This window comes from Ctenopharyngodon idella, chromosome 1 (assembly GCF_019924925.1).
Source record: "Ctenopharyngodon idella isolate HZGC_01 chromosome 1, HZGC01, whole genome shotgun sequence".
Taxonomy (NCBI): domain Eukaryota; kingdom Metazoa; phylum Chordata; class Actinopteri; order Cypriniformes; family Xenocyprididae; genus Ctenopharyngodon; species Ctenopharyngodon idella.
This window is the reverse complement of record NC_067220.1, coordinates 25,227,362-25,254,338: the sequence shown is the minus strand read 5'-3', so window position 1 is coordinate 25,254,338 and position 26,977 is coordinate 25,227,362. Positions and strand designations below refer to the sequence as shown.

The 26,977-nt window shown below is 38.1% G+C and overlaps 1 protein-coding gene across 5 annotated transcripts in view; it reads left to right on the top strand.

Moving 5' to 3' along the window:
* Positions 1–26,977, top strand: part of LOC127514079 (radixin) — a 310,901-nt gene that overhangs the window by 163,124 nt on the left and 120,800 nt on the right. For 4 of the 5 annotated variants that reach the window (XM_051896477.1, XM_051896467.1, XM_051896506.1 and 1 more), the window contains 2 exons: positions 23,535–23,618; positions 23,814–23,960. The exons of the other annotated variant lie outside the window; for it this stretch is intronic. In XM_051896477.1, the coding sequence (XP_051752437.1) occupies positions 23,535–23,618; positions 23,814–23,960 (231 nt within the window). The remainder of the gene's footprint in view (positions 1–23,534; positions 23,619–23,813; positions 23,961–26,977) is intronic. 5 annotated transcript variants of the gene reach the window in all.

Below are 26,977 nucleotides of genomic sequence, written 5' to 3'. Positions count from 1 at the left end.
TCATTTCGCGTGAGTCATGGAGAAAATTCATATATGCTGTATGCAAGTACCGACAATCTTAAGTGCTTTGAATGTGGAAATTTAGGCCACAAACATTTCTCTTGCCCGAATAAGAAAGTGGATGATGAACAGCGTTTGCCTGTCGATATAACGCAAAACGGCTCGTCCAAAGACAACGATACTGACAATGTGGAAATGACGATTCGACAAAATCAAGCGACAGAGAAGAAAAGGCCTTCTGAGGGAGTCATCGGGCACAATGAGGTGAGTGAAAGCGATGCTGATGCTGAGGGTGAGCAAGCTGGATGTAGTTATGCAGTTGTCAGACATTGAAGTAAGGAAGTTGAAAATGTGGTTAATAATGAGAATGTGACTCAGACAGATGTACAAGCAGTAGAGGAAGGCTCAGTTGATGAGTTGGATGGAATGTCTCAATGTACTGATGATAGCATGAAAGATGATGAACAATGGTTTGAAGGAGCAGAGATGCCAAAAGTGATGAAAGAAGACTTGTATACTGTGGCTCAAATCAGTGAATTTCTTGATGAAACGAAGGGTAGAAAAGTTGAAGTGAGTGATTTCTTTCCAGACTTGGACAAGTTTATAGCATCTGTTATGTGGGCAAGGAGACATAGTAGTCATGAAGAGCTCTCACAGCAGAAGCGTTTTAGACTAAAGTAAAACAGGAAAAGTTAGGCCAAAGAGGGGGGAAAAATCCAACTAATCAATATGATTAATATGATTCTCTTCTTGTCTGCTTTCTTTTTTATCTCTCTTCTTCTCATGGAGACTTTACGGGTGGGATCCTTGAATGTTAATGGGATGAGGGATAGGGGGAAGGCAGAAACGGTCATAGAATTTATCAAGTTGAAAAATTTAAATGTGATTTTCTTACAAGAAACTCGTAGTGATTTAAGTAATGAGGTTGACTGGAGGCTGTGGTGGGGCAATGAGTGTGCTCTTACTCATGGTACTAACTTGAGTGCAGGAGTTGCAATTCTTTTCTCTCCAACCACTAAAGTTAAAATCTTGTATAAAAAAGAAATTGAGCCAGGACGGTTATTGGCAGTTAGAGCTGATATTAATGGTCTGATTTTTGTATTTGTTAATATCTATGCACCTAATAATGCATCTGATAGGATAAATATGTTTAATAAGTTGAATGTATTTTTAAAACAACAGCAGGTTAATGATTTGAAATTTTAGGAGGAGATTGGAACTGTACACTTGATCCTTCTTTTGATAGAAATGGAGAAGAACCTAATTTTCAATCACCTACTGTTTTAGCTAATATTATTGAAACTTTTAATTTTACAGATATTTGGAGAGAAAATAATCCCTTGGTAAAACAATATACTTGGGTAAAGGTAAATGAGAGTATAATTTCAGCTGCACGTTTAGACAGATTGTATTTATCAAACAATATGAAAAATAGAGTTGTACATACAGATATTGTCCCCGCTCATTTTACTGATCACAAGCTTATTACGGTTGACTGCACATTGATATCTAGAAGAAATAAGAGTTCCTATTGGCATTTTAATGTCAAGTTACTGCAAGACAAAAGTTTTTGTGAATCTTTTAAGTATTTTTGGGAAACTTGGAAAAGTGAAAAAAGCAGATATGAGAATGTAATTCTTTGGTGGGAAATTGGTAAAGCACATATAAGGGAATTTTGTCAACAATATACATCTTATTCAACTTTGAGTTTGAAACGGACTTTGGAGTGGATTGAGAAAGAAATTTTAGTCATTGAAGAAAAAATGATGAGAGATCCTACTGCTAATATACAAGAGTGGTCTGATAAGAAATTAAAGTTGAGTTCTATTCTAAATGAGAGAGTGAAAGGTGCTCTTGTGAGGAGCAGGTTTTTATCAATGAAAGATATGGATGGTCCTACTTTTTTTTTTTTTTTAAACTTGGAACATAAAAGTGTACAAGAAAGAAAAATGTATAGTTTGAAAAACAGTCATGGTCGCAATACAAGCAATCCTGTAGAAATGCGAAGATGCGAAGGCAGTGGACTTTTATTCTAAGTTATATTCTGCTGAGAACACAGATGAGAGGAGCCAAAATGAACTTTTGCAAAATCTTCCCTGTTTAACAGCTGAAGATAAACACATTTTGGATACGGAACTTTCCTTTGGGGAATTAAGCGCTGCAGTACTAGGACTTGCTTCAGGTCGCACCCCAGGTATAGATGGACTTCCTGGCGCGTTTTACAAGCACTTTTGGACTTTAATTGGAGCTGATTTCTATGAAGTACTACAAGAAGTTTTTCGTATTGGTTTGATGCCTAAAAGTTGTCAACGAGCAGTTTTAACACTACTTCCCAAGAAAGGTGATCTTACCTTAACAAAGAATTGGAGACCAGTTGCAGTTCTATGTTCTGAATATAAACTAATATCAAAGTGTTTGGCTAACAGGTTAAACAAAATATTGCATAAAATTATACACAAAGATCAATCCTATTGTATAAAAGATAATGTATCACTGATAATTTGCATTTAGTACGTGATGTTATTGATTATGCTTTGAAAAATAATGATGATATAGGAATTTTATCACTAGACCAGGAAAAGGCATTTGATCGAGTTGATCACCAGTTTCTTTTCAGAGTTTTAAAAGGTTTTGGTTTTGGAGATAAATTTGTTGCAATGATAAAATTGTTGTACAATAATGCCACATGTATGATAAAAATGGTGGGTGGACTGAGTGTTCCTGTTAAAGTACAGAGGGGCATAAGACAGGGATGCCCACTCTCAGGTCAACTGTATAGTTTAGTCATTGAACCTCTTCTCTGTAAAATAAGAGAAAAGCTAACTGGATTACAGACAAATGTCTTAAATTGTTATGATTGTATAAAAGTCTCAGCATATGCTGATGATATCACTGTTGTTTTAAGAAATGAAAATGATGTTCAGGTTTTAACAGATAATTTAGAGAGTTATGGGAAAGCTTCATCTGCCAAAGTAAATTGGGATAAAAGTGATGCCCTGTGGTGTGGTTTGGATTATAATAGTCCAACACTTCCAGGTAGCTTACAGTGGGGAAGGTCTGGGTTAAAGTACTTGGGGATATGCTCCCCCAGCTATCATACAGGGGAAGAGTTTTGGTCTGCAACAACCTTGTAGCCTCATCCTTATGGCACAAAATGACTGTCTTAGAACCCCCTGAGGAATTGGTGGAAAGTATTCAAAAACTTCTAGTGACTTTTTTTTGGTCTGGACAGCATTGGCTAAGAGCACCTGTGTTATATCTACCTAGACAAGAAGGAGGCCAAGGATTGGTGGACATTAAAAGTAGAATAAAGACTTTTAGACTTCAGACAGCAAAAAGATTACTTTATGGAAAAGGTGTGAGCTGGGCTGGAATAGCTTGTGCCCTCCTAAGAAAAGGAGGAAGTATGGGATTTTTCTTATGGAGTTGATTTGTCTGCATTGACACATTTCTATCAGTCCATGTTGAAAGCCTGGAAAATTCTAAGAACGTCAAGGAATCTTAAGGATGTGAAAGGTTTGTGGATGAGAGAAGAACCCCTATTGCACAATCCTATTGTGGATGTAGAAATTTTGAAGTCAGCATCAATGAGGACTGCTTTAAGGAATGCTGGAATTACAAAGATTGGACATTTAATGACAACAGGTGGATGGATGTCTGCTGAGGTGCTGGCTGCTGGGCTTGGTGTGAGGTTGGTTCGCTTGGCACAGAAACTGTTGAGTGAGCTTCTTGGGTATTTATCCATGGATTCTAAACATGTTCTGGAAACAACTAATGAAGATACGGAAATCATTTTCCCGGAGTAAAAAATTGTACCTGCCTTTGATGATTTTCAAGAAAGGGAAGGGACTTTGCTTACCTTCAGGACTTCTGAACTAGAATTTTTCAGTGAAACCGGGAAAAAAGCACTGTATGTCACCTGTGTCAAAGTTTTACATATGAACTCTTTAGAGGGACTAAAAGAATCTAAATGGCAAGAGGATTTTGGATCAGGAGTTTCCTCTAAAGGTAGCTGGAGGACCTTGTACAAGGCGCCCATTGAGAAAAGGTCCGGGGACCTTCAGTGGAGAATTGTGCATGGTTTAATAGCTACAAACAGACACAGAGCGCACCTTGATCCACAGCTAGAGGAGGGGTGTCTTTTTTGTGGGCAAATAGAAACTGTTTTTCATTTATTTTTTTACTGTGGTAGACTTGAAGCTTTGCTATCTCAATTAAAAGAATGGTGTAGAATTTTAGGAGAAGTGTTCTCACCTATACTTTTTATTTATGGGCCGAAGTATAACAAAAACAGGAAGCAGATCCATGTGATGCTTAATTTCTTGTTTGGGCAGGCCAAAATGGCAATTTGGCTATCACGCAAAAGTAAACAAAATGGTATGGGATCAAATGATGCAGTGTTAATTTTAAAGGGTCTAATAAAATCAAGGTTAAAGGTAGAATATGCTTATTATCAACTGGTCAAAGATATGGAGACTTTTAATTGTATTTGGGGAGTAAATGAATGTTTATGTGGAATCGACAGTGATGGCTCTCTACAAATTCATATCTGAGTTTTTATGTATGTATTTATTTATTTATTTATTGGTTGGAATTGATATGTATTCAAGTTGTTGATTTGCGATGTAATGATGGTATGTTTTTGTATTTTTTTTTTATGTAATTGTGTGATCTTTAGGAAGGAATTGTAAATTAAAGGACTGTCAGTTGATACAGTTCCTGACTTATGGCTGACTTCTCTGACCAGAGTGCAACCACAGCATCCTCAACAAGTACTTCATTAACATGTATGCCCCCCACCACCTGCGGATTATACACCTGGGTGTTAAGAGGTTCCAGGGCACACAGAAATGCATGTTTCTTCTCTAACAGCTCTAGGGGGATCTTGTTCTCATGAGCCATGTCTGCTGACTGGGGGCTGATGATTTGCATTTCCTTCACAGCGGGTGCCTCTTCATTAAGGTGGGCATCCTTCACTGTCAGCTGTCTAGAGTCACATGTCCTCTCTACCTCCATTGCCTTGCATAGCTTCTGACCAGAACTAGTCTCCTCAATGGGTCGTGGGATTCTAGCTTGTGCCCACAATTGATAGCTGTGATAGTCAATTAATGGTGTGAGCCTATTCAACAAATCCTGGCCAATAAGAAGTTGTTCTGTGTCAAAACCAACAACATAGAGAGGGTGAATTATCTTCATCTCACCAAAGGTTAACTGCACCCACACCCGCTGGTTAATCGGGGCCTGATCCTGTGTGTAGCTAGTTATCTTGATCTGACAGCTCTCAATCTTGAGCCACTTACCGAGTGAGTTGGTTACCTGGGTGAGTTTTTTAAACAACCCAGGTGACACCAAAGAAATTTCTGAGCCAGTGTCTAGCAGTGCGTCACATGTTAATACGCCTTCAATGGACACAGAAATGTAAATCCTTCTGGCCCTACCTCTCTGTGTCAAGTCACCAAGGAACTGACAGAGACTGGGATTTGGTCTATGGACATCTGACTGGTTAGGCCTTACAATCTGTTGCATGGTCCCCCCTTCCCCCGGCTCTTCCCCCCACCCTATCAAATACACTTTAGGTGGGGGAGGGGAGGGGTGCCGGCCTAGTCATTGCTTTGAAGGAGGGTCTTTCTCTTTTGGGGATATGTGCTCCTCTGACTTAAGGTCTTTGAGAGCTTTCGCAAGTATTTTCTGAATTTGCTTCAAATTATCATGATCCCTTCCTTCAGTCCCTTTGGACTCCCTTTTCTTCTGACTGCTCTGTTTGTGACTGTCATTTGATCTATCTCTGAGCCTCCTGTGCCTTTCCTCTCTGTGTGTATGTCTGCCACTCTTGTATCCTCCATTTCTTGAGGATTTATGGCCCTGCGTGTCCTGTTGGAACTCACCAGACTTTGGCTGCGAGGGGCGACTAGGACGAGCTGGTCCACTTTGGGGAAGCTCTGAACCTTCTAGTTCAAGAGGAGGCTCCCTGTCATGTCGGAGTTCAAACACATGCGTGCCTGGGTCCCTGTCCTTCTTGTCTGTGTGTAACTTCTCACTCTCCCAGGCTCGCATTGCCAGCTGTCTTAACTCTGCTGCAGTCATGTGATCAACATCTACCAGCAGTGAAAGAGACTTCCTAATTGTTGGATGCAAATTACTCACAAACAGACTTTTAAACATCACATCCTCTTCTGCCCTAGGAGAATCAGCACCAGCAAAATACACTCTGCGTAATCGTTCATAATATTCTCTGGGTGATTCGTAGCGATTTTGCTTGGTCTGCAAGGCAGAAAGCCTGGAGACAGACGGGTTTTGATATATTGTGTATTCTGCTCTCAGGGCCCTACACAGTTCATTGTAATTACCAGCAATGGCAGGACTTTGTCTCTCCATGAAACCATGGACAGTTCGCACGGTTGTTTTCCTCAGAAGGAGTAGCTTATCTGCCATAGTGGCCTCAGGGATGTATGACAATGCATAGTTTACATCCTTAAGGTACAACTCTATGTTGCTTCCAGGGGTGTCAGGATTAAACACTTCAATATCACGTGCTAATTCCCTAAGCTGACGCAGCCTACTGTCTCTGGACTGCGCTATACTAGGGAAATCCGGGATGGAGCGACTAGTTTTTCCCCACATAGGTGAATCAGAATCTACTCCATAAGGATGACTGGGGCTAGCAGTGGGGGTTGGGCCACTGGCAGCTACAACATCACCATGGGTCTGATAGCGCTGTCTCTGTGAGGGGCTATCAAGTAGGGAGTCTTTTACCTGTGGGCCAAATGAGCTGAAGCGCACACTTGGTGGTTCAGGTTCATGGGGTGTGTCCATATTTATGTCTAACTGCTCCATTCTCTTCCCTATTTCCTCTAGCCTTTGCTCTGCCATATCAGCTTTATCTGCCCACTGTCGGGCTCTGGAAGCAATTTTGTCATGACTGTTTTGTACTTCCAATAATTTATTGTCTGCCCTAGCCAAGTCCTCCCTGAGTTGAACCTGAGCCTGTTTTGAATCGTACAGTTGTCGCTTAAACAACTCCGACTGCTCACGGGCATCAATACACAGTTTGTGTTCCATTTCTAAGTCCATTTTCAAACTAGAAATTTCAGACAAGGCTGACCTTAAGTCATCTTTGGCCTGTTTCTCACTGATACTCACTATCCTTAATCTGTCTGCCTGTGCTGACAAATCATTTTGAGCCTGAGCCAGCTCTGTTTGCAGAGCGGCTGTATCCTGGCTTCTAAGTACAGTGACTGAACTTGAGTGTTCATTCCTGAGCTGTTTAAGCTCAGTTTCTAGGTCTAGATTTTCATCTTTTAGCCTATTGATTTCTGCTCCTTGGCTGTCTGTAATATACTGCAAGTCTTCTTTCTCTGCAGACAACCTATTGGCTTCAACCTTCGAATGGTCATTTGCATGACGCAGATCAGCCAGCTCACTCTTTAGCTGTTGGATCGTCATATCCCTATCTTTTATCTGTTCATTAGCAAGGGACACTCTGTCTATTGCTTGGGTTAACTGAGCAGCCCAATTTAGTGCTAAGCTAGAGAGGAGTTTGATTAGCGAGGCACCCTTTAAGGCCTGGCCTGCTGCTTCAGCTGTTAGCTGTGTTGTTTTGAGGCTGATTTCATCATAATTTAAACCCATAATCGTCTCTATGTAACCTGGATTCACAGCACTGGTCAGGTCTACGACCAGCTGTTCAGGTAGGGTTAACTCTGCCATTTTTGACCGATACTGTACTGCACCTAGCAACTAGCTAATCTCAGTACTTAACACAAAAGTGTTGATAGTTTGGTGTCACTGGGACACTGTGAGTCTCACACTGACTAGTGATGAGGATTTTAGCCCTTGGCTATGAGTGGTCAGAGGGAACTGCCCTTATCTGACACTTATCTAAGTTCACCCAGAACTTTTTGATAGACTTACAAGGTATATGGGCCCTTTGCTATGCTTAGTAGTAGCAATTAGTTATAATTAATGATTACAACCTCTGCTAACACTATAGTTTCCTGAATGAGGAAACGCTTTACCAGAACTATGCCACTGTACAATGGTCTAAAGCTCAAACAACAATTCTATTTACTGCAAACAATTCAACTGCAACAAATCCTATTCATAAACAGCACCACAGAGCTGAGTGAGGAAACTATGAATCAGGCTTGGGAGGGACCACCTGCTAAGCAAACGGTAACTGACCAAACTGAGAATTTTAGCTTCCCGTTAAAGTAATTACTCTTGCAACCTTTTCAGTGAATTTGTTGTGTTGATGAACCAAAGACTCATTTCAATCTTAGCTGGCCTCACACGGGGCACCAAAATGTAGTGATTTTTACTCCATTCACCGGTGACGTGGTGATTTTTGATCACGTGCCACACCTTAAAAGGTGTGGTTATGAGTGTATCAGATGACCCCTCCCCCCTTTTGTAATACGGGGCACCAGTTAAGAATTTAATCTTAACAATTTAAGAACACTCCAAAAGAGCTGTTCAATAATTCAGAATTAATATAAACTGGAGGGAGTTGGTCAACTGATTTATCTGAAGGATTTGTGAGAGTCTGGTCAACTAGTAGAGTCTTTGATCATCAACACAAGGAAGACACAGTTATAATAAAATCAATGAAATTTATTAACAATAGACATGCAAGAGTAAATACCACAACGATTAATAATGAAATAATGAATATGCACTTCTAAAAGATAGTAAAATAATAATCAAAGGAAAATACTGAATTAAATCAAAGAGACAAATAAATGAAGTGAACACAGAATGGAGAAATGCAATGCTGTTGAACTGAATGTAGAATGGAAGAGAACTGTATGGGAATGCTTCTTATGGAAGCCACCTAATGGCTCTGGTAAAATGGTGATAAATAATTGCTTATTTATCATTCAACAAATAATATCCCTATTATTTGTAACAAGCTGACCTCAAGTAACTGTTATCTAAACAGGTTAGAAAAACATATGCTGCATGTATAAACTAATGCCAAGGTCTCTAGAAAGAGGTTTGGTAAGTTTATATTTACGTTCCACACAGTCGGGTGATCAATCCGGTAGCAGAGACGTCTTCCACTGATGATGCAGGCTGCGTGCAGTGGGAGGGCGCGGAGTTGCGATCCAGTAGTCGTGCCACGCTGGGCTGGAGGATGCTGAACTTCGGTTGCGCCAAGAGGGTCCTTTAGGATGGACTGGGCAGCTGGGTCAGATGACTCTTCACAGGTTCCTTTGCAGGCTGGCTGCGTCGCTGAGGAGTCGTGTGGTACTGGCAATGTCTGCCGATGCAGAGGTCCTTTACGGACTGGGCTGCGCTGCTGTAGGAGCCGTAAGGGTCAGATGAAGTCCCTCAATGCTGGGGCCCTTTTGCAGCTAGAGTGCAGCTGAAAGCAACGTAAAAGGTTTTGCTCGCGAAAGCTTCACCTTAACCGTCTTGTAGTCTCTTTCCTCGTCAGGTCAGAAACTCAGGACGTGGGGTGTCTGTTAATGTCTCCTTCCCCGTCGAGCTGGAAACGCAGAACAAGGGTGTGTCTACCCGGGGGACATATTTATCCCTTTCTAATGAGGAGGAGATTGAAATGTGGCGCCTTGCCGATCCTGGAGTGTGATTGGCCACTGTTATCTGAAGCAACCCCGGTGTTGCCCACCCTAGTGTGGAACTCATTTGCATAGCATAAAGTACAGTGTTAAAATAGTGTCTTTAACATTTTACCCATGCATTATTTCTTTACCAAACCTCTTTCAAATTATTAAAGGCATCGTAGGGAACACATAGACACCAAACACAATATGAAATGATTAAATCATCGTCCATGCATTTGTTTATCTGTTAACAGGTCTGTCCCATGACCTGTTGTTTTAACAGTCAGTGACCATTAACATAAACTGTGCTTTGCGTGAAGACGGAGTGGATGTGATGCAGTTTCAATCAAATTAAGGCCTCCAAACATAGGTATGAATGGATTTAGATAGATCTCTGTGGCCTCTCTTTATTTCAGTCACTGCTGCTCCATCCAGGGGGTCCTGAAGGAATTTATATGGCAGTCCTTGCCTAAATCTTAGGAATGGGTTTGGTGGTTAGAGTCAATGTGTCGTCCAATGAGAAGTCCTCTCCTTGGTTTTGGTGGGTGCAGAAGGTTCCCCTTCCTGCTCTGGAAGAGGTGTCTGGTAGTTGTCCTAACATCTTATCTGATGTTGCTGAACATTTGTTTATGTTCATTCACCAAAGATCCAATCACAGTGTGGCACATCTTCTTACACACCAGCAGTTAGAGAGGGGCCCTGTCGTAAACTGGTCCCTGGAATGCCATCTTAACTGTTGTTCACAACACCTGAGTGAGCAAGACATTCTTGAAGTTTTTACCGTCATGTACAACTCTCTTAAAGAAGTTGTGTTTCGCCTCAAAGCGAATAATCCAAAAATCAGTCAGAGGCCCAAATCGACTAATCATTTCAGGATAATGTTCTAAAAAGTGATGCTTGGGGAGAATGTGGAAATCTGGGAAACACTCTTTCAGCAAGCACCTGTGCTCTGAGATTTTGGACTCCCAGTAGCACAGTGTCTCATCAGAAAATTGTCCAGTAGCTAGGAGCTCAACAATATCTTTCAGATCTAGTATGATTTGCCAAGTTGTGTCTCCTGGTACTCTGTGACCCATCATCAATGGCAGTAGCCTTAACAGAGTCCAGTTTTCATGGCAGTTTCCACCAATTGAATGTTTTGACACAAATGTCTTTGAAATTTGTTGTGGTTTGTTAGTTTTATCAGTAAACTTGAAAGGAAAAGACTTGATGACGTCATTGAGGTCATCTAATGTGAAGTACCTTTTGGAAATAAGGGACTTTATGCAAAGACTTAACTCTGTTGGTACTATACTTTCAAACAGGTCATGCATAAAATCTGGAGGAAACCCTTGAACTGTCTGGAAATAATTAAGTTTATCAAGAATACAGTCTCTCTTTACTCCATCCAGGGAAACCAGTGAATTCATCTTCAATTCCTCAAGGGTCTGTTTGTGAGTTTCAATCGTCCTGAGTGGAAACACCCCCTCTCTGACTTCATGCAAGTTAATATCCTTGCGACTAGCTAGGCAAAATCTGCAGAATTTATCAACATTGAAACTTTCTTGGAAGCCAGCTAGTGAGTGGGCCCCCAAGTTGTCCGCTGACACATATAACACAGAACCCTTGACACTTGTTCCCAATTTTTGAACATACAATCCTTCCTCTTCAAGGACTTGAATGTCCCTAATCAGTGGCTGAAAAATGGCATCATAGCCATAATTCTTTACATCATTGCTATTACACAGACAAGCCAGAAAAATTGATTGTACTGAAGACCTATACTGTGCTGGCAAGTTTGATATTACCCAATACACTGCACAGACCTTGTTTTTTTTTTGATGTTCCCAGTGGGTTACATACCTCATAGTCATCTATATACATCCCAAGTGCAATGCTTAAACTCTTTGAGGAGAGCAAAGGATTCCCTTTGCAGTACAGTCCATCTCTGTATGTTTTAATCTGACCGGACTGGTCAGCAGTTTCCTGCAGGATTTTATCCAAAATGTCATCATGGTTTAACAATTCTGTCAAAACTTTCAAAATTGGAATATAAAAAAACTTTTTTTGGGAGGACGATTCTAAAAAATATTCAACTGGCTCAATTACTTTGAAGTTGTCCTTGTAATAAGTGGTTCTTTTGTATTCGGTTGCAAAAGGGCCACTCTTTGAAAGGGAAGTTAGGGGATTTGTTTTTTCGACTATCTCAGCTAAGGCAGCAGTCACTTCATGGGTTAATACACAATTGTGCTTAACCAATACACTTTCAATTATTCTTGGAGTGAACTCTTGCACAATTGAATAAACACTGCAAAGCTCATTTACAATTTCCTGTGCGGTGGCTTTTGAGACATGTAGAGTTGTTTGCATGCGAAGTAACAGTGATGCTACTTTGTGTTTAATCAAATCCTGTAGGTCTTGGACATCTATGTCACTATCTACTGTTGAGCAATCCAGGGTGAATGAATGAATTTCAGAGTCTGCACTTTCAGGGTTTGAATCACCAGGAATGCAAGTTTGATACAAGTCTGTTTGAAAATCTTTCAAAGTGCTGTGGTGATGTTTCCTACTTTTATGAGCACGAAAAGTGCTGTACACACTGGTCTGGAAACTACAGTCTTGAAAGGGGCACCTCACTGACTCTTTCTTTTTAATGTGTGTTTTAAGATGTGCAAAATACTGTGAAACACTGCAAGCCTCTGAAAAATTACACAGGTCACAGCTCACATTTGATGTTGCTTTAAGAAATTTTGAGGAGGCTTGAACACACTGACTATGGTCGCAAGTTAAATGCTTCTTCAGAGACAGTTCACTCCTAAATGTGCATACACAATCTTTATAGATGCATGGGAGTGGACAGTGACTTGCCTGATGGCAGAGTTTAAGCTTGTAGTGTGTGATTAGGGTACGCTGGTTGGGCGAGGAAAATCTACAAATCTTGCAACACCACCTCATCGATATGGAGTTGTGCTTCCACTCTGCTTGCACTGTACTGATCCTGCAAATAAAAAAACAAAAAAAATCAAACTCCAGCCAAGTACACATACACATTTTACATACAGAAGTATTCACTGAACATCTTACATCCCAAATACAATGAGGAAAAAAATATCAACACTTTTTATTTTTATGGCTGGGTGATACATTTAATATTATAGCGATGATGTTGCTGGCAATATAAAATTGAGCAACGCTGTAAATTTAGCTTTTATTAGGTGAATTTTTTTTTTCTACAAATAATTCTTTGGGGCTTCACAGTTAACACAAAATACATAAAAGTTTAATCGTGATTATTAAGCTGCAAAAAGTTGTGACATTACATTAATACAAGATCAGCACGCAAGTTAGCTATAGAAGACACCGTTTGCACATGCTAAAAAACATTCAGATGGTAACGTTATGTAATTTGAAAGAATAACAACTGAGAGTTTAAGAAACAGAAGTCAATCAAGCATTTTTATAATATAACAACAAATTAGAAGTAAATGTTGCAACCATGTGTAATAAAAATGCATATTTCTCATATTAAACACAAATATGGACTGGCGGCGCTGCTTAAGATATTACTGGTCATTCGGTTTCTATATCCGTGTCCCAATTCAGGGGCTGCGTTTGCAGAGGTCGCATTTGAAGGCTGCATACGTCGTCCAGTCGGTCTCATTTAACGTTAGATTGCAAAGTAATAAAAAAATAAAGTATTTTATACTTCACGAGGATTAACAGTCAATTTTATTACGGTTATTTTTCTTAAATGAGACCGACTCGATGACGAATGCAGCCTTCAAATGCGACCTCTGGAGGACGCTGTCCCTGAATTGGGACACAGCTTATGATAAAAGCTAACGATAATGAGATCCGATTAAGAACACGCTAAAATGTCACTTATACGTACACTGTTTTATCTATTTATCAGTATTAACTTACAATAGTCATAGACGACTTCTCGTTCTGCTCATGTCTCGACAGCAGCTCGGTATATCAAATTGTCTTAGTTCGCAAAATGTGATTGCCTGAAATCAAAACGCGGTTGGTGAGCGCTAACGAAACAAGCCTAAATTAACATTAAATAAAGCACAAATCAGGGTATACTTACTCATTTCATTATTTGCAGTCCATAAAGTCCATCTGTACTCGTTCAAACGCGGGCTCCTTCATCATCTTTTCTTGCACGTTCAGCAACTTCTCGAGCAGAAAATGGCGGATGGCGCGTCTGTCTCAACTTCGGTAAAATAGTACGTCATCATGACGTAGAGTTTCTGGCACATGCACATTTGAAAGAAAATTGACATAACTAATGTTTTGTTGTTATATGAACATGTTATTTAAAGTTTTCCATTTCCCTTCAAGTTGAGGTTGGTATAACTCATCCTATTGTGTAGTGAGACACTGCAAGTTGACAGGACATGATTTGATTTGTCCACCTGACTAAAACCCAGAATCATTTTTTACAGTGTGTCGTAAAATATTTCCCCGATGTTAATAAGTTTATTAAATCAGTGGTGAAAACTCAGAAGATGGTTGGCTATGCTGTTATTTCAAAACAAAAAAGATTTCGGCTGAAAAAGTTTCTAGCAACTGTATGTAAAGCTCAAAGATAATGTGAAATTGTCAAAAAGGAAAAAAATAAAGCACATGGGTGTGGGATCTATCTTTATTTTTGCTTTGCTTTTCTGTCATGTTTTGGTTTTCTTTTCTCTCTACCCTGTAATGCAGATTCTTAGATTAGGATCTAGGGGTGTAAGAAAATACACGTGAATATCGCGATATTATGTTTGGCGATACTGTATCGATTCTCAAAAACACTGTATCGATATTTTTTTATTTAATTATTTATTTATTTTTTACATCCAAGATTCGTGGCTTTGTGTTCGGTTTAAACCACAGACTATAAAAACCAACCGCTAGATGTCAGTGTTATCTCAGAACGTAAACTGACGCGTAGCCGGAAAGCGCAAGGTCGTTAGCGTTAGCATTAGCAAACCCAGCTCACAAGACGATAGAATTATTCCGCTCCTGCGGTATAGAGAGCTGAAGTGTGTGGACTCATTTTGGCTTCAACTATAAAGAAACCACTAAGGAGATCGACAAGAGTCAGTTGTTTGCAAAATAGGCCATGCTATAATCCAAAACTCGGGAAACGCATTGAATCTGAGAGCTCACTTAATATCCCAATGCCATCCGTGCTGCTGAGAGAGGCCTTCGATAGAATATGTAATATGTACTTAACGTTTTCCTCTAAGTAACAAAATATACACACAACAAAAATGACAGCGGTGACAGCAGAAAGAAAGCATCTGATCATAGCGATGTGGACATGGTTGCACCAGCTCTGCAGTTCAGCACTTCAGTGAAGGCACGTTTATTTAAATAGCACTTTATACATTAGACTGCTTTAAAGCAAGCAGCTTTACAGTATTAAATATAAAACAAACAGACATTCAGTCATGAAATGGGCTATGCACTAGTTATTAAATAGTCTAGAATTTTAAAACTGCTATACTGTGAACCTTTAAAACATATACACCTAAAGAATCCTGCAGTCACTTTACTATCTTCCCTTAGATTGCACAAAATGGTGATTTGATACTGTAAATGATACTGTATTGATTAAGTAAAATAAGGTTGTTTGTAAGGTTTTATGCCTATGATGGTGTGTTCTTTATGATGTTTTTTTTTCTAAAATTAGATCCTCTTTCTAAACAAGAAATATTGCAATATATCACCTTTCTTACAGTATCGCAATATATCACAATATATCGTATTGTAACCCCTGTATCGTGATGCGTATCGTATCGCCAGATTCTTGGCAATACACAGCCCTATTAGGATCTTTAAATGTGAATGGTTTGAGGGATGGGGGAAAAAGATCTTTACTTAATGAATTTCTTCGGCTTAAAGATGCTGAAGTAATACTTTTACAAGAAACTCACAGTGATATAAAAAATGAATCTGAGTTAAATCTGTGGTGGGGAGGAAAAAAATGTTTTAGCCATGGCACAAATGTCAGTGCAGGTGTAGTGATTTTATTTTCAACTCACCTTGATGTTAAAATTTTATCAGAAATGGAAATAGAGAAAGGACATATTATGATGGTGAAAGCTAAGGTTAAAAATCAGTTATTTGTTTTCATAAATATTCATGCTCCAAACAAAGGGTCAGATAGAATCATTATATTTAGAAAATTAGGAGAATTTTTAAAAAGTTATAATTTGGATGGTGTATTGATCATTGGAGGGGATTGGAATTGTACTCTTAATTTTCTTTTAGACAGGAATAATGAGGAACCACATTCCTGTATCAGCTTCTTTCTTAAAAAGCATTACAATTCAGAATGATTTGGTAGATGTATGGAGAGATAGGAATAAAGAGATGAAACAATATACATGGACAAAAAAAGTTTCACAGGGAATAAGTGTAGCGAGACTTGACAGGTTTTATGTCAAACGTACTGAAAATAATAGAATAATGGGGTGTAATATTTTTCCATGTTGTCTATCAGATCAACATTTTATTACAGTCAATATTATTTTGACACAATCTAAATATAAAAGTCCTTAAAAATTTAATATTGCATTGTTGAAAGAAGATTTTTATGAGAAATTTGAATTGTTTTGGAATGAATGGGGTTCTAAGAAAAATGAATTTGATAATTTGATACAGTGGTGGGAAATAGGAAAGACACAAATACAATTTTTTTTGTCAACAGTATACGTGTTTTGCAACAAGAAAAATAAAACAAAAAAATTCTGAAATAGAACAAGAGTGTTTTACACATTACATCTGGTATGATTCAGAATTCTAATTCATCTTCAGCTGGCATTTTATGTGAAAAGAAACAAGACCTAGAATATTTGTTGCAAGCGTGGGCTAAAGGTGCTCTGATAAGATCTCGTTTTATGTCTGTACATGAGATGGATGCTCCCACTGCTTATTTTTTTAATTTAGAAAAAGTGTCAAAACAACAAAATGAAATGTATTGTTTGACAACACCTGATGGACAAAAGACTTCTGATGTAAGACAAATGAGAAAGATTGCAGTGGACTTTTATTCAGACTTGTATAGAAAGAAGAAACTGATACTGAATGTGCTTCACAGCTGTTGCAACAGCTGCCTACTCTTACTAAAACACAGCATTTGGACAGTTCATTTTCGTTTTGAGGAGTTAACTGATGCCGTTAAACAGATGAAGCCGGGTAGAGCACCTGGAATTGATGGACTATCGGTGGAATCTTATAAAGCTGTGTGGAAATACGTTGGAAAAGACTTTTATGAGGTGGTCCAAGAGTGTTTTAAAGAAAAACGCCTTCCCACAAGTTGCCAAAGGGCAGTATTAACACTATTACCAAAAGAAGGTGACTTGAGTGTTCTTAAAAACTGGAGGCCTGTGTCAATTTTAACAACTGATTATAAGCTAATAGCTGGGAGACTTAATACATCAAGATCAATCCTACTGCATTCAAGAAAGAACATTATATGATAACATTTTTATGATTAGAGACATTGTGGATTACTCTAAACTATATGAAGTGAATTTTGGCTTTCTGTTCCTGGATCAGGAAAAAGCATTTGATAGAGTTGACCATGGTTTCCTGTTTGAAACAATGAGTGCTTTTGGGTTTGGAGATATTTTTATTTCTTGGATCAAACTCTTATACATGAATGCCTCTTGTATTTTAAAAAAAAGTTGGTGGGTTAAGCAAACCAATAAGATTACTTAAAGGTATACGACAAGGATGCCCACTGTCTGGTCAGTTATATGCTTTAGCAGTGGAGCCACTCCAGTGTTTATTAAGAAAAGATCTGTCTGGTATAAAGGTTGATAGTAATTGCAATGTGTTTAAGTTAACAGCATATGCAGATGATATTACTGTAATTGTGAAAGATCAAAGAGATATTGATATTGTTAATTACAGTATTTCTTCATATGAGAGAGCATCATCTGCAAAACTGAACTGGAGTAAAACAGAAAGCATTTTGGTGCAATGATAAAAGAAAAATGCCTTTACCTGTTATATCTGGAAATATAAAGTGGGAAAAAGATGGTTTTAAGTTTTTAGGCATTTTAGGTTCAGAAGTGTATCAAAGGAAAAACTGGGAAAATGTTAAAGATAAAATTTGCAATAGATTATCATAATGGAACTGGATTTTACCTCAACTATCTTATAAAGAGTGCTGGTCATAAATAATCTTGCCGCTTCTGTCCTATGGCATAAATTATTTGTGTTGAACCCACCAGATGATTTTATTAGGGAAATTCATTGTTTGTTAATTTTTTCTGGGATGGACAACATTGGCTAAGAGAGTCACTATTGTATCTGCCTTTAAGTGAAGGAGGCCAAGGCCTTATGGATATTAAGTCCAAAGTAGCTGCTTTTAGACTGCAGACTGCACAAAGACTCCTGTATCATCAGTCTCAGAATTGGACAGAAATAGCTTGTGCTTTATTAAATAGAGTGGGGCGGATGAACTTGGATAGACCCCTCTTTTTGATGAATTTGAAGGAAGTGGATTTTAATGGACTCTCTTCTTTTTATGCATCAGTATTAAATGCATGGCAAATATTTATTGTTAAACGAGAGCAGTCTGAGATAACCCATGAGTGGGTTCTTAAAGAACCTTTACTTTTTAATCCTCTTCTATCTAGTGTGATTTTAAAATCTAGAGGTGTCTGCACAAGCAAGGTGAGAGCAGGAATATGTAAAATCTGTCATCTTAGGTCAATAGACCGATGGATTTCTGCAGAAAATCTGGCCATGAAGATTGGTATCCATTCTGTTCGGACTGTTGAAAAGTTATCTGAGATTCAGGAGTCTTTTATTGCAATACCATTGCAAACAGAGATAGTTAAGAATGTATTCCCCAGCATCAGCGTGGATGTAAATGTAGGAGATTGGCAGGAGGTTGATGGAAGATTAATTTCGTTTATAACACTTGAACTTTGTCTTTTTGACACTATATCTAAGAAGTCACTTTATCTAGTTTATGTCAAATATCAAAATTTAAGAGCATTCCAGAGACCAAATGGACTAATTTTGTTGAATCAGGTGCCTCTCCAAAAGGATGTTGGAGAGGCACTGTATAAGAAACCAATTGAAAAAAGAAGTGGGGATTTGCAATGGCGGATTTCTCATTGGATTTTAGCAACAAACCGTTATAAAGTTCATCTAAATCCTTTGCAAGGAGAAGAGTGTTTGTTTTGTGGTCTTACAGAAACAGTATTTCATATGATTATTGAATGTTCAAGGCTATTTGGAATTCTTGCTCTGTTAAGAGACTTGAGTCATAATTTTGGTTTTATTTTTACAATTTTTTTTTTTTTTTTTGGACCAAAATATAGTGCCTCAAACAAAAGCAAAATTGTTTTAATTAATTTTTTATTTGGTATGGCAAAAATGGCAGTTTGGCTGACAAGAAAAAGAATTACTGTTTAATTACTGTTTAACAGTGATACTGATCCTTTGAACATGCTCAGAGCAATGGTAAAAAGTAGGCTGGTAATGGAGTATAAGCATTATGAATTGGTGAATGATACTGAAGCTTTCTTCTTTTTATGGGATGTTGGAAATATTTTATGTCAACCCAATGAAGAGGGAGGTTGTGATATTGTTGTAAAAAGCTTATTTTATTTTTAAATATATTTATCTGTAAGAATATGTATTTATGAAGTAATGTGTTCTTTTAATGGTGTATGTATTTTGTGCTAATGGATTGTAATTAAAGAGATGTTAAAAGTCAAAAGTCTCTCTCTCTCTCTCTCTCTCTCTCTGTGTGCTTGTTTGTGTGATGTCACGTTAAGAGTGTGTGTGGGGGGGAGGGGGTGTTTTAATGGTTTAGAAAAAAATATATTAAAAACTTAAGATAAACACTGGACTTATATTTATACTGGATTTAGACTTACAAAATTTTGAGCTGCAAAAGATAACTTTGCACTCATTTCAAAGTGACCTATGACATATTAATCTAAATTCAAATGACTTGATGAATGTGGCTGTTGTGGTTTGTGATCATAGGGGCATCAGCTGCTGCAGTAAATGTGGTGTGAATTTGACATAGTCCTTTTATGTTTAACCGTTTTAAACGCCAATTGCCTGCCGTGCACAGTTGCCCTGAAGCCACCAGGGTGGCGGTGCCACCGGGGTTGAGCCCGTCATCGCTGCTTGCAGCTATATTTTATTTTATTTATTTATTTATTTATTTATTTATTTTTACTATATTTTTTAGTGTTTTACCTTTATTTGTTTATTATTTTACCTAGAGAGATAGGGTGGAATCGGGCAATGACCGCGGGTCACAGTCGAACCTGCGGACATGGCAGTAGTGATTTTGCAACTGTGTCTTGACCAAATAGGTGGACTTAAAGGGCCAGATTTACTAAACGAGCAAAATAGCGTGAGAGCACAATTCCACAAATGCGCCAATCGGAGTGGCAAGTCAAATCATCTACATGATGATCAACACAATCTACCAAGTGCAGTGCAGTTTAGCGTAGGGTCGCAAATAAGCAGAGCTGATGCTCATCAGGTGCAGGTCGACACAGGTGCAACTTGTTACATGTAGTCTGACAAACATGTGTGTGTGTGTGTGTGTGTATGTATATATATATATATATATATATATATATATATATATATATGACTAATATCACACGAGTAGCCGTGCGGTATGGCTGTATATCAGCACGGCTGTGATTCGTCCATAGGCACGAGGCCGCAGGTAATCACAGCGTGCTGATATACAGCCACAGCGATATTGTGTTTATACAACAGTTTGACGGCACGAGTGTGTAAATAAATAAGAAATAACAACAGAGTGTCTTTAAAAACCTCTTTTGTGTAGCACTACTTCCTTCCGCCACAGATTCAGATCTCAAGTTGAGTTGGGTCACGTTGAGTCCCTCCATTGAAACTCATTGTATTTTGTACAGTATTATGGTGAGAGTGTGAGAGAGAGAAAGAGAGAGAGATTAATGTTAATGTATTATTATATTAATGTAACTTTCACTCAATCCATATCATGCACTAATGGACCCTTTCTCAATACCAAATACAACATATTTACATAAAATATTTATTGAAAAACAAATTAATAACAATAGCCATTAAAAATGACAGTAGGAAATAAACAATTGTACAGTTCATTCAACCGTACAAAAGCACCAGTGTGCCCATGACAGGTTATCAAGTGTGCCAAGCTTCTGCCAAAACCTCGTAACTCCATTGGATCCTCAAACTGTCAGTCAAACCTCATAAATCCGCCCCACCTCTATGAAGTGCCGTATGCGGTTTGGAGATCTCTGCTTCTTTGCAATGCAAAGGTAAATAAAGATCTGATGTTAAAAAAAAAAAAAAAAAGTAAAGCGTTTTCTTTGCTTAAGAAACACCATGTCTATATAAATTCTAATGTTTTGTGTATTTGAAGAGCGGAGAACAGTCTTCGTCTGATATTTACTGTCTAGCTGTAGCCAATATGCTATGCTATATAACGTTAACATAAATTTAACATAGCACAATTCGACTTGCTCTGGAACAAGTAATAGATTAACAGTGGTGTATAAAGTACTCAAAAACCATACTTGAGTAAAAGTATAGATATCTTACCAGAAAATGACTTTGGTAGAAGTTAAAGTCACTGTTTAGAATGTTACTTGAGTAAAAGTTATGAAGTATGTGATATTTTTTGTACTTAAGTATGAAAAGTATTTTTTTGATATTAAACGTACTTAAGTATTGAAAGTAAAAGTACAAGTAAATGTAAAATATGAATGGTAACAATTGCGATATTAAACAGTTGGTGTTTTTGTCACATTGTTTTAACCGCTTGAGGTAGCCTACTACTAATGTTAGCATCCTCTCAGCCTCGACGGCAAACATACTACTGTTCTCCACTAATGCAGCATCTAGTCAACAAACTAATTACTTTAATTATATGAAAACATATAGGCTACTGTAGTGTACACTGTTTAACATACCGTTTTGTTGTCTATGTTTTAAATCCGTTTTTGAAGTGTCCCGCTCTGTGCAGCGTGCAGCCTCAAGTCACGTGTCAAAACAAACTCTACGAGGCATCAGTGATAGTTTTTATTTCGCCTCTAGAGGCCGCTCTCATACTGTATAATGACAGCGCACTCTTCTCAGCCACTCTAGCAACGGACGCAACCCGGAAAATGAAATGAACCGCGGTTGTGCAAGCACTTGTTTGCACATGCTTGCTTGCACTCTGTGTTCTTCCAACTTTATTTTGTAGAAAATGCTTTTGGAAAATGTATCGGAGTAAAAGTATACATTTTATTTAGAAAATGTAGTGGAGTAAAAGTAAAAGTTGACAGAAATATAAAAACTCAAGTAAAGTACAGATTCTCCCAAATTTTGCACTGCATGTCTTTAGTAAATCCCAATAGTAGTTTTTTAACGCCAAAAGAGGGTTTGTGCTGGCACAAGCTGTTAGTAAATCTGGCCCATAGGTTTTTGCAAAAAAAAAAAAAAAAAAAAATCAACAAACACAGTTTGTTAAATACCAATGAATTGACTAAAGTGACATTTTTGAAAATAAGGCATTTCAATAACTGACTAATAACCTTTTCATTGCCATTAAAGTGAAATTACTGAACCTAAGCATATGAGCCTGATTTTTTTTTTAAAAATCAGCTAAATGTTAAAAAAAAAGCTAAAAAAAAAAAGCTAAAAAAAAAAAAAAGCTAATTTAAAAGAAAAATTTCAGACAGACTGCATTTTTTGCATCTGAAGTCTTCAAATATTGTAGATATCAATCCAGTCAAAAATATGAAAATAGCTCATATGAAAGGTTTGGGTCCCCCTTGGTTGAAATCGCAAGAGCACCCCTAACGACGGCCCTTCATATGACAATATTTATAGGATGCATTGAGGAGGAGAACAAACTACACTCAATGGCCAAGTTATGCTGACATAATTATGATCCGTGACACTGGCCCAGATTCTATGTAAAGAACAATTCTTTGTGACTATATATTTCTGAAGTTGGAAAAAACATTCACTTCACACTTTAAGTGAATCTTAGTTCCCACTTCCAGGACATCCACAAGATGAATGAAGATAAACACATTACAGGATGACTGAAATTAAGTGTTTAGAAAAAATAATAATACATGTTTATTCTTATGTGGCACTTAAAAAAAATAATTTGGTAACTTTTTTTTTTTCTTGTAGGAGCCATTGCCTCCTTAATTGTTTGGTAACACTTTACAATAAGGTTTCATTAGTTAAAGGGTTAGTTAACCCAAAAATGAAAATTCTATCATTTATTACTCAACCTCATCCCATTCCACACCCGAAAGACCTTCGTTAATCTTCGGAACACAAATTAAGATATTTTTGTTGAAATCCGATTCGGAGCATTATGAATCAGCGTGTCGAATCAGCAATTCGGAGTGACAAAGTCATTTGATTTCAGCTGTTTGGTGGTTTGACACGCGATCCGAATCATGATTCGACACGCTGATTCATAACGCTCTGAAGCTTCCTGAAGCAGTGTTTTGAAATCGGCCATCACTATATAAGTCGTTATTTTGTTTTTTTGGCGCACCAAAAATATTCTCGTTCGTTTATAACATTAATATTGAAACACTGTACTCACATGAACTGATTTAAATATGTTTTTAGTACATTAATGGATCTTGAGAGAGGAAATGTCATTGCTGGCTATGGAGGCCTCACTGAGCCATCGGATTTCAACAAAAATATTTTAATTTGTGTTCCAAAGATTAACGAAGGTCTTACGGGTGTGGAACAGCATGAGGGTGACTAATAAATGACAGAATTTTCATTTTTTGGGTGAACTAACCCTTTAACATTAGTTAATGTATTAACTAACATGAAGTAACAATGAGTGTACCATGACAGTTTGTATAATAAATTGTGGCACAATATTTATGATTATTTAGCATATTTATCTGAACCCCTACAGTGATGATAGAATGATTCATTGTGTGTGTTGTGAATGTTATTATTATGTAGAGTATTGGAACAACATAAACTGACTAAAGAACAGTGGGAGGACAGGATTCAGACGTGGCACGAGGAACACAGGGGTATGCTCAGGTAATTACCGTTTTCTGGCTCGACACAAACACATGCACAAACAATACAGAGTACACATAACAATAGCTCATAACACAAAGAGCACACTCAGGTCACTTATATTTTCAATCCTCAAATACTTCACCATGGCTAATAGCAGTATTTCTATACACAGCATGTCACAGTTTATTTGTCCATCTGAATGTGTGTTTACAGAGAGGATTCTATGATGGAGTATCTGAAGATTGCTCAGGATCTGGAGATGTATGGAGTGAACTACTTCGAGATCAAAAATAAGAAGGGAACAGAGCTCTGGCTGGGAGTGGATGCTCTTGGTCTCAACATTTACGAACATGAAGACAAGTATGTCTTAAAATGAAATAATGTATTTCTTCAAAATGAAGCAGTTCCTGCTATATGGAAAGTTATTGTAGCCATCAAGTAAACAAGTGGTTATTTTCAGTGATATTTTCTTTTCATTTTACATCCATAATGCCTAATAAAGTAGTCAAGTCACCATTATTTATATATCACTTTATACAATACAGATTGTTTCAAAGCAGCTTTACAGTAATAACAGGGAAATGAGGCATTTTGGCTGTCAAGTCAAGACACCTTTATTTATGTAGCGCTTTATACAAGGCTGTCGTTCAGCTGAAGTCAATTCAGTGTTGATTCAGTTCCGCTGTAAAGAAAATAAATTATTAAATTATACAAGGCTGTTGTTCAGCTGAAGTCAATTCAGTGTTGATTCAGTTCCGCTGTAAAGAAAATAAATTATTAAATTAGTTCATTTCATCTATAAAGCAGTTCTGCAAAAAGTTGTCATCATCTAGCTTAGTTCAGTTCTCATACAACAGCATCTGTACAGTCAGAGCAATAATATTGTTGAATAGTAAGTGTTCCCCAACTAAGCAAGCCAGAGGCGACGGTGGCAAAGTACCCAAACCCATCGGGTGACAGAATGCGGGGGGGGACCTTGGGAGAAACCAGGCTCAGTCGGGGGGCCAGTTCTCCTCTGGCCAACGAATGAACATGGTGTGATTATGATTCAGGTTGCATCACATATCAGAATTCAGATTGTGATCGGTAGCATTCAAATATTCATCCAGTTTCTTTTGCTTAAAGATCGGATTCATCACGCTAGTATGGAGACAAAGCTGGTCATAGATCTGTGCAGAGGACCTGTCTGGTTCTTGTGGTCTTTGCTGAGGATCTGTGTGGATGGCTGTCATGTCGACAAGGCCTTCATAGAGGATTGTCTAGTGGACACGGTCTCTGCTGACATTCAAGGCTGCATTGTGGTTGTCTAGCCGCAGGTCCACCATCTGATCTGGATATGAACCGGATCCAGCTGACTACCACAACCTTGGGATAAGGATGAGACAGACAGACTAATATTAGCATAGATGTGATCCTTTTTACGATGTAACAAGTACATCGGGTGTTATAGGAAGTGTTCCCAGTTCCGGTTGACCTAATTTATGCAGCCTAACAATCATTTAACTTACACTGAACAAAATTATAAACGCAACACTTTTGTTTTTGCCCCCATTTTTCATGAGCTGAACTCAAAGATCTAAGACTTTTTCTATGTACACAAAAGGCCTATTTCTCTCAAATATTGTTCACAAATCTGTCTAAATCTGTGTTAGTGAGCACTTCTCCTTTGCCGAGATAATCCATCCACCTCACAGGTGTGGCATATCAAGATGCTGATTAGACAGCATGATTATTGCACAGGTGTGCCTTAGGCTGGCCACTCTAAAATGTGCAGTTTATTCACACAGCACAATGCCACAGATGTCGTAAGTTTTGAGGGAGCGTGCAATTGGCATGCTGACTGCAGGAATGTCCACCAGAGCTGTTGCCCGTGAATTGAATGTTCATTTCTCTACCATAAGCCGTTTCCAAAGGCGTTTCAGAGAATTTGGCAGTATATCCAACTGGCCTCACAACTGCAGACCACGTGTAACCACACCAGCCCAGGACCTCCACATCCAGACTGTTTACTTGTCTTTTTTTTTTTTTTTTGTAAATGTAGTTCAAACAAACAAAATTACCCAAATGATCAAAAAATTATGAGACAATAACAAATTATCTGTATGACGGTATGGTAGTTTTCCCCGTGGTATCGAAAATGGTATCAAATTTTCTATTTTTCAAGGTATCGTATCAAAGTTAAAAATTCCAGTATCGTGACAACACTAGAATGAATAGAATTGTTCCTCAGGGGGTCTATAGCACAACGTCTGGGGCCTGATGTATAAATGCTGTGTACTCACAAAAAAGGCATTGAAATGTGCGTACACAATTTTCCATGCACATATCGGGATTTATAAAAAATAAACTTGGTGTAAATATGTGCGCACCGTACGAACACTATAGACTGTGCGTATGCACTTTTTTACTGGAGTGAGTGAAGTAATGAAGTAAACAGAATGATTTAAACTGTTTTCCATTTGAACATTTCCACATTTAGATTAAAGGTACAGTAGGGGATCTGGGAAATACTAACGTTACACATCTAGTTTATTATCTGTGATAATATCATTTACAATAAGTGCTTTTGAAGAAAGGGATCTAATATTTAACAACCCAAGCTTTTTCATTTGTTCATCAGTATTATATGTTTTTTTATTTTTTTTATTTGGGGACATCAATTACATTTTTACCCTTATATGGGTTTGGGAGTTTTTTGTATTTACTAATTCAGGGTACAGACACAGTCTCTATGTGATTACATCTAGGTGAAAGAGTCTCTATGTGTTGGGATTTTTCTGACTTCTGTGACGTGAGACAGCTAGCAGACGGTCGGTTTAGCCAGTCTGTCTGCTTCCTGACTTAGGCCCCAGTTTGTCATGTTTCAGCTCCAAGACTATGTGCCATATTACTAGAGAGAACAGCAGCACCACCCCAGGCGGGATGGATACCATCTCTTTTCAACAGGTCAGGTCTGCCCCAAAAACTTTTCCAATTGTCTGTGAACCCTATATTATTCTGTGGACACCACTTAGACAGCCAGCCATTGAGTAACGATAGTCTGCTAAGTATCTCATCATTCCGATGAACAGGTAGGAGTCTAGTGTCTGACATTATACTTGCGAGTTCACACACCTCTTTAATGTTGATTTTAGTGATCTCCGACTGCCGAAGTTAAACATCAGTGCCGACGTGAATAATAATCTTAGAGTATTTATGATTAGCATTAGCCAGCACTTTTAAATTCGCTTTGATGTCAGGCGCTCTGGCTCCTGGCAAACTATGGTGACTGGTAATGCAGTAGTGTAAGGCATTACTAATCAATTTTCAGTAATATTTTACTTGGTACATGTTCAGTAATGCTTGCGTTACAACACACTTTTAGCCCAAAATTTAAT